The following is a 15,609-nucleotide window of genomic DNA, read 5'->3' as shown; positions in this document are numbered from 1 at the left end:
CATTCCCCTCAGTGCGATGATTGGCAGCAGCGAGTAGCCAATCAGGCAGCATATAGTAGGAAGGACGTCTTGTAACTAGAAGCCACCTGCACCTGCCGCTCACAGCTTCATCACTAGAGTAGTATAGTCTTATGGTGTCCTCATGTACGGTGACCGGCGGCCATATTCTTATAGTCTCCCAGTCACAGAGCAGTGGGGGTGGGGCCACAGGGGCTTTAGCTGCCATTTTGTCATAGATATCCCTGACAGCCAGAGCCAGGTAACGCGTCCTGTATATATTATTTTATTATTATATAGGGGGGAGGGGATCGTACAGTGATATATGAGGGGGAATAACACAGCTCCCAGCACACACTGATATGTGGTATTATTATATAGGGGAGAGGGGACTGTACTGTAATATATGAGGGGGAATAACACAACTCCCAGCACACACTGATATGTGGTATTATTATTATATAGGGTGGAGGGGACTGTATAGTGATATATGAGGGGGAATAACACAGCTCCCAGCATACACTGATATGTGGTATTATTATTATATAGGGGGGAGGGGACCGTACAGTGATATGAGGGGGAATATCACAGCTCCCAGCACACACTGATACGTGGTATTATTATTATATAGGGGAGAGGGGACCGTACAGTGATATATGAGAGGGAATAACACAGCTCCCAGCACACACTGATATGTGGTATTATTATTATATATGGGAGAGGGGACCGTACAGTGATATATGAGGAGGAATAACACAGCTCCCAGCACACACTGATATGTGGTATTATTTAGGGGAGAGGGGACCATACAGTGATATTTGAGGGGGAATAACGCAGCTCCTGGCACACACTGATATGTGGTATTATTATATAGGAGAGAGGGGACTGTACAGTGATATATGAGGGGGAATAACACAGCTCCCAGCACAGACTGTTATGTGGCATTATTAGTATATATGGAGGAATGGGACTGTATAGTGATATATTAGGGGGAATAACAGCTTCCAGCACTCACTGATATGTGGTTTTATTAGTGTTCATTCTCGGTCCGGCAAGGGGTATGTCACTCGAGCGCTCGCCTGCAAAGTTGGCATGATGCGCCCACTGTTTACTCTTGGGTACCCAGCTAGGCTGCCCCCAAGCTCTCCCTTCTCTGTGAATATTCACCAGCGTTGTGCGCTGCACCGCAATTTTTCTCACCCAAGGGGCACTGCAGTCCGCAGTTGGGGACCACCCAGCATGTTGTTTTAGCGGTTTGCCAACAGGGCACCGCCAAAGGGGCAGGGTGCATTCTGCCCTTTGAAATTGGCCCATTAAAACAGCCTAGTCAGAACACTATATTATTAATATTTAGAGGATAAGGGACTACAGTGATATATAATGGGGATTAAATCAGCTGTTACGACAGACTGATATGTTTTAATAAAATAAAGAGAAGAGGGGACTGTTTAGTGATACTTCTGCATGCAAAAATAGATCTCACCACACACTTATATGTGGTAGAATTATTATATAAGGGAGAAAGGACTTGACGGAACAGTTTTTAACTCAAGCGTGAAAAATGCAACCTTGCTGTGTCAAACGGCAGAAGGTAATGGCATCTTACTGTACAGAGGGAGTGGCCTGTGGTGTCCTTCACTATATAGGTGGAGCTGCCGGTGGTGTCCTATTATACAGGGGGAGTGGCTTGTGGTGTCCTATACAGTGGTTGCAGCCTGCATTGTCCTATTGCACAGGGGGATCGGCATGTTTTGTCCAACACTATGCAGGGGGAGTGGCCTGTGATGTCCTACTATGCAGGAAGAGCGGCCTATTGTGTCCTACTATACAAGAAGAGTGGCCTATTGTGTCCTACTGTGGTATCTTATTATACATGGGGAGCAGTCTGTAGTGTCCTACTATATAGGGGGAGCATCCAGTGGTATCCTACTATACAGGGGAAGCGGCCTGTTGCACTCTACTATACAGGGGGAGCAACATGTATTGTCCTACCATACAGGGGGAGCAACCTGTGGTGCCTTCCTATACAGGGGGATCAGCTTGTTGCACTCTACTATACAGGGGGAGTGGCCTGTGGTGTCCTACTTTACAGGGAAGTGGCCTGTGTTGCCCTACTATACTGGTCGAGTGGCCTGTGGTGTCCTACTATACACTGGGAGTAGCCTACGGTGTCCTACTTTACAGGTGAAGCGGACTGCAGTGTCCTATTATACAGTTAGAGCAGCCTGCAGTGTGTCCTGCTATACAGGAGGAGCAGCCTTCGGTGTCCTAAAATACAGGGAGAGCGGCCTGTGGTGTCCTTATATACCAGGGGAGTGACCTGTAGTGTCCTACTATACAGGGGGAGCAGCCAGTGGTGTCCTACTATACAGGGGAAGCGGCCTGCGGTATCCTACTATACAGGGAGAGCAGCCTGTGGTGCCTATTATGGCCTGTTTCGCTTTACTATTCAGGGGGAACATCTTATGTTCATACAGGAGGAGTGGTCTGAGGTGCCTTATACAGGGGGAGCAGCCTGTGGTGTCCTATTATACAAGGGAGTGGCCTGTTGAGCTCTAATAAACAGTGGTAGTGGCCTATGATGTCCTACTATACAGTAAGAGCAGCCTGTTTCTACCCTTATGTAAAGGGGGAGCAGCCTGCAGTGTCCTATATACAGGGAGAACAGGCTGCAGTATTCTACACTATACAGGGGGTGTGGCCTGTGGTGTCCTACTATACAAGGTTATCGGTGTGTGCTGTCCTCGTTTATAGGGTTTTCTGTCTATTGTATCCTACTATACAGGGGCAGCATCATGTGGTGTCCTACTATACAGGGAGAGCATCCTGTTGTGTCCTGTTATTTTAATTATACAGGGGGAGCAGCCGGTGGTGTCCTATTACTAATATTATACAGGGGTAGCAGCCTCTTGTGTCCTGTTATAGCAGCAGCTGCAGAGTAATAATAACAGTAATGAGTGGTCAGGGAATAATGCATAATAGGTATAACATGTATGTACTGTATATACCAGATGATATATAACAGGAGCTGGGGAAGGATGTGTGAGAAGTACACAGACAGGCCATGTAACAAAGGGCTGCACTCCCTGAGCTGAGACTGTCTGTTAGGGCGTCTTGTTATCCTGAGCAATAGAGACTCTCTCAGAGACAGCCAGTGGCTGTGACAGTCCCCAGATCCTCAGAGTGTCACTGATTATCCCCCAGGACATGTCTCACCCCACCCTACGCTGAACACACACGGCCGGCAGGCTGGTCACACATGTAACATACATCTGAGGTGCGGTCATTTGTCATTTCATCATTTGTGCAGAGTGACTGATGGGATTCTGTATTGTGTAACCCTTTGTGTGTGCCCTGGGCTGCCTGCTGTCCTATCCCTGTGTTATTAACCTCTTCTGTTCCCTTCCCCCTCCCCTGTGTTACAGACACCTCTGTACAGCTGTTACACCCCCTGTTGTGTGCTCTGTATTCCTACATTACTTCCCCTCTCCCCATATCTGCACCCCTTCTGCTCTCCTGTGTACTCTACCCTCACACCCCTGTTATCTGTATGACCTCAGTATAGTCACAGATTCTCTCAGTTTCTGGAATAAATTTAAAACAAAAGTAAAAAATCCCAAAATCTCTAATTCATGTGTTTGTACAAGATTCACGTGGAGCAAATTGCACCAAATATGTGTCTGGGAGGAATAAGACCCCCGGCCAGGAGAGGAGCATTGGTGTAACCTTATGCAGTACAGCGTTGTATGACGGCCTCTGAGGAGCCTTATGGGGCTGTCACAGGAACCTCTGACAGACACTGACCAGGGCTCTATGGCTGGGGGGAAAGGGGAGACTTACTGGTCACTCAGTGTTACATGTCTGTCTGTGTTACATGTGTTCTCTGTGATGTCTATTATATTTATTCTATTTATTCCTAGATAATCCTGCTGTGAGGAACCAGAGTTTTTATCACACATCACACGTTCTGTATTCTCACTGATTCACTGAGGATGGACAAGGACTGGAGTCACAGGACTGAGAGGATCTTACATCTCACCCTGGAGATCATCTACATGCTGTCTGGGGAGGTGAGAGGGTCTGGGAGTGTCACAGTGACATCACTTATATCTATAGTAATAATACAGGGACATGACTGGGGAGGTGAGGGGATCTGGGAGTGTCACAGTGACATCACTTATATCTATAGTAATAATACAGGGACATGACTGGGGAGGTGAGGTGATCTGGGAGTGTCACAGTGACATCACTTATATCTATAGTAATAACCGAGCAGCAGGGAGCCGGTCTCAGATATAGTATCAGTCCCACAGTCCTGGCTAGAGTTGGTATTTAGTACATTGTTCACAGTATGAGGTTTGCACTGACCAAAGATGTTGGAGCTGCATGATAGACTATAGACTCTTCATTTTCCTGTACATAGGAGATTGTTACAGGACAAGTATTTGTAAAATATAGTTTTCTTGTATATTATTTAAAATGAACACCTGAATAAACAGTCTCATTTAAATGGAGTTTAAGTGACCTTTCCATTGATGTTTCCCCCAATACACAGGGTTATACAGTGCTAAAGAAGAAATCCGATGAGCATGAGACACCCAGCAGCCGACTCCATGTGTCAGGAGGACTGAGCAGGACCCAGAGCCCCATCACGGTGCCTCCACCTCACTCACTGATACATGAGAGACACAATGACCAGAAGATCCTGGAACTCGCCAACAAGATCATTCAGCTGCTGACTGGAGAGGTGACTGCTGGGAATGGGACATGATACAGTAACACCAGGGGATGTGTCTGGGTGATGACTGGAGAGGTGACTGCTGGGAATGGGACATTATACAGTAACACCAGGGGATGTGTCTGGGTCATGACTGGAGAGGTGACTGCTGGGAATGGAACATTATACAGTAACACCAGGGGATGTGTCTGGGAGATGACTGGAGAGGTGGCTGCTGGGAATGGGACATTACACAGTAACACCGGGGGGTGTGTCTGGGTGATGACTGGAGAGATGACTGCTGGGAATGGAACATTATACAGTAACACCAGGGGATGTGTCTGGGTGATGAATGGAGATGTGACTGCTGGCAATGGGACATTATACAGTAACACCAGGGGGTGTGTCTGGGTGATGACTGTATCATTGTGTATATCAGGTTCCTATAAGGTGTCAGGATGTCACTGTCTATGTCTCCATGCAGGAGGGGGAGTATATAGAGGAACACAAGGGTATGTACAAGGACTTGATGATGGAGAATCACCGGACCCTCACATCACTGGGTAACAGGAGACTGTAATTTATTATACAGGGCAGGTCAGGGCAGGCATGGGGGGGCCTCCTATATGTACACATCACCTGATAATCACATGTATTCAATGTACTTAGTCACTGTGTGTCTCCTACAGATGGACCCAGTAACAGAAATACCCCAGAGAGATGTTCCCATCCTCTTTATTTACAGGATTATACAGAGGAGACTCACAGGACCCCACAGGAGCATCAGGTAGATGGGATTTAGGGTCTCATCAATATACCACAGTGACTGTCACTATATGAGCTGTAGAGATGCTGTGTGTGTCTTATACACTGATATTATAATATTATACTGTCTAATCTCAAATAATGAAATCAAACATTAAAAAAAAAAAAAAAACTTTTTGTTTAGGTTGCAGCTCAGGCTAATATTAAGGCAGAAGATATAGAGGGAGAAGAAGAGACGTATGTGACTGATATAAAAGCAGAAGATATAGAGGGAGAAGAAGAGATGTATGTGACTGATATGATTGCAGAAGATACAGAGGGAGAAAAAAAGACGTCTGTGACTGATATGAAGGCAGAAGATATAGAGGGAGAAGAAGAGACGTATGTGACTGATATGAAGGCAGAAGATGCAGAGGGAGAAGAAAAGACGTCTGTGACTGATATGAAGGAAGAAGATTTAGAGGGAGAAGAAGAGATGTACGTGAGGGGTTATCTGCAGTGTAAGGAGGAGGAAATCCCTAAAGATATCAGCACAGGTGAGTAATAATCACTTTTCTTCTTCGGGGTCCACAGCCATTACTTTGGGTATATGATCCACACACCAAACAGTTAAATGAGCCCTCAGCTCCCAGGATGCACCGGATACCCCCCACATATACCCCGCCCCCGGCCATAGGTAGTCAGTTCTTCCTGTTTGGTGTGGTACACCACATAGCAGTGGGACTGCAGGAGCAGTCTCGCAGACAAGCAAAAAAAAAAAAAAACTTGGCTGACGGCATGTGCTGAAGGAGAACCGGAAGCAGCTAAGCGTCCGGGGGACGCCCGTGTCGTGACTCCACTTACCCCCTACGGAGCCGCAACACTAGTGTGAAGCTAGTGATTTCGGTAGGGGCACAGGGCTCTGGACTGCAACTGGGACAGGGGATGCAGGTAAGGTGGTATCGGCGGCCGCTGATGCCGGGACCACGTGGTGGTCCGGCCTCCAGCGGTGGAGACTGGCTAGGGGCACCCTGCAGTGATGAGTCGAGTAAACTGTCTCCCGCACTAGACCACCGAGACGTGATGGATTCCTGACAGCCGGTTACTAGTTGGCGGCGGCCATATCAGTGTGCCGGGTGGCTCCAGGCAGCATAGGGAGGTTCGCTTTTCCCCGGCGGCCCCTCCCCCAATTCTCACGCTGGCCCAGTTCAAAGGTTCCCGCATCTGGGTTGCTCCTCCCAGCCTCCATCTATATGCGTCAGCCAGAGACCACTTTCAGGTGATCTCAGTTGCTGTACACTCACGTGGCTGGATCAGTCTCCCTGTATACCTCTCCTAGGGTGACAGTTTTTACAGAGCTCTCTATCATACTAAGCCTAGGGCTGTTCGTAGTGACAAGAGCTTAGATTGCATATGCTCACAAGGGTGTTTTATGCATTGCATGTGATTTGAATCTGCTGTGTGTGGTACTGCCTTTTATGTCTGAATAACTGTCAGTTTGTAACCTATCACTGCTGTTTTTTCCCTTTAACCCTCTACTACAGGTGTGGAGGTTGGGGTGAATTAAAGTTACATGTGTACTCCGAACTTGGTCCTACCTATATATCTGTCTGTTATTACCCAGTTTTGTTCTATTAATGTTTACAATTGTAAAGCGCAACGGAATATGCTGCGCTATATAAGAAACTGTTAATAATTAAATAAATAATAATTATGTCTAAAGAGTCTGAAAGACAGGTGGCAGAAGCCCCTGTGCTGATATCCTGTATGGCCTGCAAAGCGGGGTTATTCCCACAGGATTTCATACAAAATGGATTATGTGGTAACTGCTTTAGGCAGTCACCACATCAGTCAAGTTTACCAGCCTCTGGACCAGAACCCCCTTGGGCTTCTTTTTCTCAGATTATGGCACAAGTGGCGGAACGTTTGGCTACCCCAGCACCCCCAGTATGGGGATACCCTCAGCAGATGCAGCCCCCTATGGTTATGCCCTCTATGTTTCCATCATGGATAGACATGTATGCTGGTCGAGGCATGGCATCATCCTCAGCAGCTTTTCAGCAACTGCAACAATCTGCTAGGCCAATGCAGCCTAAGACCAGATGGCTTTCGGTCTTTTACGCAGACCGGGCCACAGAAAGGGGCGAGGACTCTAGTACATCTTCAGAGGAGGAAGAGGTACATGATTAAGGCAGTCAAATTGGTACTGAATATAGATGAGGGGGAGCCTCCGCAGAGACAGGCGCCGGTATTCAAGCGCCAGAAGGTGGTCCAGGTAGGAAATTCCATCCTTCTTAAAAGGTGGCAGCCTTATACTCATTTCCGTCAGAGGAGTGCACTAAGTGGGAGATTCTGCCGGCTGTAGACGCACATGTGGCACGGCTGGTAAAAAGTGCCACACTGCCTATACCATCTGCAGCCTCCCTTAAGGATGCCATGAATAGAAGGCTGGAAAGCTGCCTTAAGACAGTCTTCCCGCTCTCAGGGGTGGCCAGTCATCCAGCTATGGCTACAGCTTGGGTTTCCAAGGCCATTGAAGAATGGATGAAGGCATTGGCAGAATCTCTGCCAGAAGCATCCAAAGAACAGCTGGAAATCATTTCCTTTATTAAGGAAGCAGCGTCTTAACTGGCAGATGCAGCATTAGACGCTGGTATACTTTCTTCCAAAGCATCAGCAGTCTCAGTGTTGGCATGCAGAGCCCTGTGGTTAAGGGATTGAAAGGCGGATGCGGGTTCCAAGACGGTCCTAGAATCCCTTCCGTTCACAGGAGGTATTATTTTTAGTGCGGAATTGGACAAAACTGTGGCTATGGTGGCAGCATATAAAGCGGCTGGCCTACCTTCAGCAGCTGAAGCTAGAACCAGACGGTCGTCCTTTCGTATTTTTCGGCCACAGGGTAAGGCCAGAGGTCAGCCCTCAGTGAGATTTAATTTGGCCAAAAGACCTGGGTCTAAGAAACCCTGGCAGAACAAGCGTCCGGTTTCCAGAGCCCAAGATAAACCAGTGGTCTGATGGGACGGGCCTCCCAGGGTAGGAGGCCGACTTCTTCGGTTTTCAGAAACCTGGCACCTCACGACGACAGATGCCTGGGTTTGGGGAGTGGTCTCCCGGGGGTACGCCCTGACATTCTGGAGAAGTCCTCCTCAAAAATTTTTTGGCATAAATCCAGAGGTAGGTTCTATAAAGGCCTTGGCCCTTCAACAGGCAATACAATCCCTGCTGACTACGTGAGTCATTATCCCGGTTCCAGAGGATCAATAACGAAAGGATTTTATTCCAATCTTTTTTTGATTCAGAAGCCAAATGGGGCCTACTGGCCTATTTTAAACTTAAAAGGGCTCAACACATTTATCCGAGCGCCCGTGTTTCGCATGGAAACGTTGCGGTCGATTATGTTGGCAATGGAACCAGGGGATTTTATGGTGTCCCTGGATATACAGGACGCATATCTCCATATACCAATCACTCGGGCCCACCAGCAATTTCTGTGGTTTGCAGTAGGGGGCGAGTACTTCCAGTTTCAGGCTCTGCCATATGGCCTGTCTACAGCTCCCCGAGTGTTTACCAAGGTGATGGCGGTAATGATGGCATGTCTAAGACGTCATGGCATCAGGATTTTGCCATACTTGGACGATCTCCTGTTACTGGGACAGTCTCCACGGGAGTTGCAGAATCATCTGGGGCGGACGGTGTCCTGTCTGCACAGTCACGGCTGGGTCATAAACTGGAAAAAGTCATCGCTTCTCCCGGTACAGCAGATGTATCACTTGGGGGCACATCTGGATTCCGTGACTCAGAGGATGTATCTGCCGGGGGAAAAGATTGTGGCCCTGCAGGTGTGGATACGCAGATTGCTTCACAGCAAATGGGTATCTGTGCAATCAGCAATGCGGGTGCTGGGGTCGATGTATCCACCTTCAGTATGGTGGAGTACGCCCAGTTTCACTCCAGACCCTTGCAGCAGTTGATTCTTTTGCGCTGGAACAAGGACTACCGCAAAATCAAGTCTAAATAATTTATCCTTCTCCTGAGGTTCGGTTATCTCTGTCGTGTTGGTTTCAGACAATTCATCTCAACTAGGATCACCCATTTTGGGTGTCGGACTGGATACTTCTCAAGACCAATGCCAGTCTTCAAGGCTGGGGGGCAATGACGGGTCTGCACATGTTTCAGGGGAAATGGAAAAGGGCAGAAAGTAGTCTGTCCACAAATACTCTGGAACTAAGGGCAGTATTCAGAGCTCTAGTTCAGGCTCAAAGAATACTAAAAGGCATACCTGTGCAAATCCAATCCGACAGTCGCACAGCTGTAGCCTACCTCAATCATCAGGGAGGCACACGTAGTCAGGCTGCATTGACAGAAGTGTCAAAGATTCTGGTTTGGGCAGAGCGTCACCTCCCCACAATATCAGCCGTGTTTATACCAGGGGTCCTAAATTGGGAAGCTGACTTCCTGAGTCGGCAGTAGGTAAGTGCCGGAGAGTGGGCCCTGCATCCACAGGAGTTCCAGAGCCTGGTGGACAGATGGGGGTTGCCAGAGATAGACCTCATGGCCTCAAGAGGAAGCAACAAGGTACCCAGTTATGGATCCAGGACCAGGTATCCGATGGCCAAGTTTGTGGATGGCATTAAAGGCTAGCATATGTCTTTCTGCCATTTGCTCTTCTTCCCAGGGTCATCAGGAAGATCAAGCAAGAAGGGGGTACTGTGATACTGATAGCTCCGATGTAGCCAAGACGCCATTGGTTCACCGATCTACAAGGTCTCTCCGTAGACACCCCGTGGCCTCTACCGTTAAGACGAGATCTGTTAATACAGGGTCCCTGTTTGTATCCGAGCCTGCCTCGGCTATCTGACGGCATGGCTCTTGAGGCCTCTGTCTTGAGGAAGAAGGGATTTTCTGAATCTGTGATACAGACGATGTTGAAGGCACGTAAACCGGCCTTGGCCCGAATTTACTATAGAATTTGGCACTCGTTTTTTCAGTGGTGTGAAATGAGAAAACATGACCCTGAGGTATTTAGGGTTTCTAGAGTGCTTTCCTTTCTTCAAACTGGTTTGGAAAAAGGGCTCCGCCTGGCCACCTTGAGAGCGCAGGTCTCTGCCCTCTCGGTCTGGTTTCAGCGGAAAATCGCTCTAATGCCAGATGTTAGGACGTTTTTTCAAGGGGTACTAAGGGTTCAGCCTCTTTTTGTTCCTCCGGTGGCCCAGTGGGATTTGACATTAGTTCTCAGGGCTCTACAGGCTCCACCGTTTGAGCCCCTAAAATCAGTAGACCTCAAGTGGTTGACAGCAAAGACCATGTTTCTTTTAGCTATTGCATTGCATGCAGGGTCTCTGATCTGGCAGCATTTTCTTTCCGCTCCCCCTTTTTAATATTTCACTGGGATAGAGCGGTACTAGGGCAGGATACCTTCCAAAAGTGGTATCCCGGTTCCATATGAATTGAGAAATTGTGGTCCCAGCTTTTCAGACTACAAGCCTCTCGGTAGGTGAGGCGTCCTTGGATGTTGTCCGAGCGCTACGAATTTATGTAGATTGCACCAAAAGCATGAAGAAGTCTGATTCCCTTTTTGTACTGTATGGTTGTCATAAGCGTGACTGGCCACCTAATAAGCAGACACTGGTCAGATGGATTCGTATGGCAATTTCTTAGGCATACACACAGGCTAGTCTGGTGGTGCTGGACTCAGTTACGGCACATTGCACACGGTCAGTGGGACCTTCGTGGGCGGCTCGCCGGGGTGCCTCTGCTGAACAGTTGTGCAGGGCAGCCACATGGTCTTCCGTCCACACTTTTGTAAAATTCTAAGCATTTGACACCTTTGCCTCCTTCGGGCAAAGGATTCTCCTTTTTTCCGAGACACAGGAGCGTCCCCGCCCTTAGGAGTTACTGCTTTGGGATATCCCCAATGTAATGGCTATGGATCCCGAAGAAGAAAAAAAAATTTCTGGTGTAACATATCTTCGTTAACTCTTTTCTTCAAGGTCCATGGGGTCCACAGGACACCCACCCTAACGCACATGGTGTTTTTAAGTATCTCTATAATTTCCCTCCTCTATGCGAGATTTTTCTAGAGAACATGGGTCTTCCTTATCTTTTTTCTTTGCCTGCTTGACTTGGTAACGAACGGACTACGTATGGCCGGGGGCGGGGTATATGCGGGGGGGGGGGGGGGGGCGGTGCATCCTGGGAGCTGAGAGCTCATTTAAGTGTTTGCTGTCTGGATCATATACCCAACGTAATGGCTGTAGGACACCATGGACCTCAAAGAAAAAGAGTTAACGAAGGTATGTTATACCATAACTCTTATTATTACAGAATAGTCACATTCTTCTTGTTCAGTTTCTTATCTTACACCCTCCTCTGTCAGTACAAACTAATGAAGTAAATGTATCTGCCCAGTGGGGGAGACGGGAGCCATCAGCCCTTATGATTCTCCTGCTCTCCCCCTCACATCATGTCAACAGCCCAGAGATCTGACCAGTCTCCTCCCACACTCTCTGGTGTATCTCATACATCAGGAGCCATCAGCCCCTATTATACTCCTGCTCTCCCCCTCACATCATGTCACTGTGTGTTACCAGCCCAGAGATCTGACCAGTCCCCTCCCCACACTCTCTGGTGTATCTCAGATACTGAGATGGAGATAACAGTAGAATGCAGCTAGTATGACCTGTGTGTGATATAATGTATAGACCATGCCTGCACTCTGTTACACATACTGAGATGGAGATCCGGAGAGTGTGAGGACACAGCAAGATGCAGCTAGTATGACCTGTGTGTGATATAATGTGTAGACCATGCCTGCACTCTGTTACACATACTGAGATGGAGATCCGGAGAGTGTGAGGACACAGCAGGATGCAGCTAGTATGACCTGTGTGTGATATAATGTATAGACCATGACTGCACTTTGTTACACATACTGAGATGGAGATCCGGAGAGTGTGAGGACACAGCAGGGTGCAGCTAGTATGACCTGTGTGTGATATAATGTATAGACCATGCCTGCACTCTGTTACACATACTGAGATGGAGATCCGGAGAGTGTGAGGACACAGCAGGATGCAGCTAGTATGACCTGTGTGATATAATGTATAGACAATGCCTGCACTCTGTTACACATACTAAGATGGAGATCTGTAGAGTGTGAGGACACAGCAGAGTGCAGCTAGTATGACCTGTGTGTGATATAATGTATAGACCATGCCTGCACTCTGTTACACATACTGAGATGGAGATCCGGAGAGTGTGAGGACACAGCAGGGTGCAGCTAGTATGTCCTGTGTGTGATATAATGTATAGACCATACCTGCACTCTGTTACACATACTGAGATGGAGATGCGGAGAGTGTGAGGACACAGGAGGATGCAGCTAGTATGACCTGTGTGTGATATATTGTATAGACCATGCCTGCACTCTGTTACACATACTGAGATGGAGATCCGGAGAGTGTGAGGACACAGCAGGATGCAGCTAGTTTGAACTGTGTGTGATATAATGTATAGACCATGCCTGCACTCTGTTACACATACTGAGATGGAGATCCGGAGAGTGTGAGGACACAGCTAGTATGACCTATGTATGATATAATGTATAGATCATGCCTGCACTCTGTTACACATACTGAGATGGAGATACGGAGAGTGTGAGGACACAGCAGGATGCAGCTAATATGACCTGTGTGTGATATAATGTATAGACCATGCCTGCACTCTGTTATACATACTGAGATAGAGATATGGAGAGTGTGAGGACACAGCAGGGTGCAGCTAGTATGACCTGTGTGTGATATAATGTATAGACCATGCCTGCACTCTGTTACACATACTGAGATGGAGAGTGTGAGGACACAGCAGGATGCAGCTAGTATGACCTGTGTGTGATATAATGTATAGACCATGCCTGCACTCTGTTACATATACTGAGATGGAGATATGGAGAGTGTGAGGACACAGCAGGGTGCAGCTAGTATGACCTGTGTGTGATATAATGTATAGACCATGCCTGCACTCTGTTACACATACTGAGATGGAGATCCGGAGAGTGTGAGAACACAGCAGGATACAGCTAGTATGACCTGTGCGTGATATAATGTATAGACCATGCCTGCACTCTGTTATACATACTGAGATAGAGATATGGAGAGTGTGAGGACACAGCAGGGTGCAGCTAGTATGACCTGTGTGTGATATAATGTATAGACCATGCCTGCACTCTGTTGGTTGTGACAGTTTTAACGTGGGTATCTACCAGTGTAGCATATAGGTAAGGTGTCTGAATGCATTTCAAGTTATCCCAGGTTTATGCCCATATGTTGCGCCCATTGTACACAGCATGTCATAAGAGAGAGATACAGTGGAAAAATTGCCCGCAGCAGCCAATCAGCTTGTAGCTTTTATTTTTCAAGTACAGTTTGTAAATTGACAGAAGCTGATTGGTTGCAAATAGCAACTTCTCCACTTTGCCTCTGTGAGGTTTGATACATCTCCCCCTTTAGTGGATACTCCCCGGCCAGTGTTACTCCTACACCCTAATCCTCCTCATGTCAATCATCAGTACATACACTATGAAGTTACACAGTATGGAGATGTTGGGGTACAGCCGGGCACATCTTATACTTACACAGTATGGAGATGTTGGGGTACAGCCGGGTACGTCTTATAGTTACACAGTATGGAGATGTTGGGGTACAGCCGTGCACGTCTTATTATAGTTACACAGTATGGGGATGTTGGGGTACAGTCGGGCACATCTTATTATAGTTACACAGTATGAGGTGTTGGAGTACAGTCGGGCACATCTTATAGTTACACAGTATGAGGTGTTGGTGAGTTGTTGGGGTACAGTCGTGCACATCTTATAGTTACACAGTATGGATGTTAGGATACAGCCGGGCACATCTTATTATAGTTACACAGTATGGAGATGTTTGGGTACAGCCGGGCATGTCTTATTCTTACACAGTATGGAGATGTTGGGGTACAGCCGGGCATGTCTTATAGTTACACAGTATGGAGATGTTGGGGTACAGCCGGGCACGTCTTATAGTTACACAGTATGGGGATGTTGGGGTACAGCCGGGCACGTCTTATAGTTACACAGTATGGAGATGTTGTGGTACAGCCGGGAATGTCTTATTATAGTTACACAGTATGGAGATGTTGGGGTACAGCCGGGCACATCTTATTATAGTTACACAGTATGGAGATGTTTGGGTACAGCCGGGCACGTCTTATTATAGTTACACAGTATGAGGTGTTGGGGTACAGTCGTGCACATCTTATTATAGTTACACAGTATGGAGATGTTAGGGTACAGCCGGGCACGTCTTATACTTACACAGTATGGAGTTGTTGGGGTACAGCCGGGCACATCTTATTATAGTTACTCAGTATGAGATGTTGGGGTACAGCCGGGCACGTCTTATAGTTACACAGTATGGAGATGTTCGGGTACAGCCGGGCACATCTTATTATAGTTACACAGTATGGAGATGTTGGGGTACAGCCGGGCACGTCTTATAGTTACACAGTATGGAGATGTTGGGGTACAGCCGGGCACGTCTTATAGTTACACAGTATGGAGATGTAGGAGTACAGCCGGGCACGTCTTATAGTTACACAGTATGGAGATGTAGGAGTACAGCCAGGCACGTCTTATAGTACACAGTATGCAGATGTTGGGGTACAGCCGGGCACGTCTTATAGTTACACAGTATGGAGATGTTGGGGTACAGCCGGGCACGTCTTATTATAGTTACACAGTATGGAGATGTTGGGGTACAGCCGGGCATGTCTTATTATAGTTACACAGTATGGAGATGTTGGGGTACAGCCGGGCACGTCTTATTATAGTTACACAGTATGGGGATGTTGGGGTACAGCCGGGCACGTCTTATAGTTACACAGTATGGAGATGTTTTGGTACAGCCGGGAATGTCTTATTATAGTTACACAGTATGGAGATGTTTGGGTACAGCCGGGCACGTCTTATTATAGTTACACAGTAGGAGATGTTGGGGTACAGCCGGGCATGTCTTATAGTTACACAGTATGGAGATGTTGGGGTACAGCCGGGCACTTCTTATTATAGTTATACAGTATGGAGATGTTGGGGTACAGCCGGGCACATCTTATTATAG

The 15,609-nt window shown here is 47.5% G+C and overlaps 1 protein-coding gene across 1 annotated transcript in view; it reads left to right on the top strand.

Annotated features, from left to right (window-relative positions):
• Nucleotides 1-205: 205 nt before the first annotated feature.
• The window catches only part of LOC148436181 (uncharacterized), a 32,775-nt gene continuing 17,371 nt past the window's right edge, over nt 206-15,609 (top strand). The window contains 6 exon segments of the mRNA XM_088465248.1: nt 206-259; nt 3,918-4,067; nt 4,553-4,744; nt 5,154-5,277; nt 5,404-5,501; nt 5,664-6,015. Of these exon segments, the coding sequence (XP_088321374.1) occupies nt 3,990-4,067; nt 4,553-4,744; nt 5,154-5,277; nt 5,404-5,501; nt 5,664-6,015 (844 nt within the window). The 5' untranslated portion in view covers nt 206-259; nt 3,918-3,989.

This window comes from Taudactylus pleione, unplaced genomic scaffold, assembly GCF_031769625.1.
Source record: "Taudactylus pleione unplaced genomic scaffold, aTauple2 ptg001919l, whole genome shotgun sequence".
In the NCBI taxonomy this organism is placed as follows: Eukaryota; Metazoa; Chordata; class Amphibia; order Anura; family Myobatrachidae; genus Taudactylus; species Taudactylus pleione.
The sequence above is the reverse complement of the archived record's forward strand: the minus strand, read 5'-3'. Positions and strand labels throughout refer to the sequence as shown.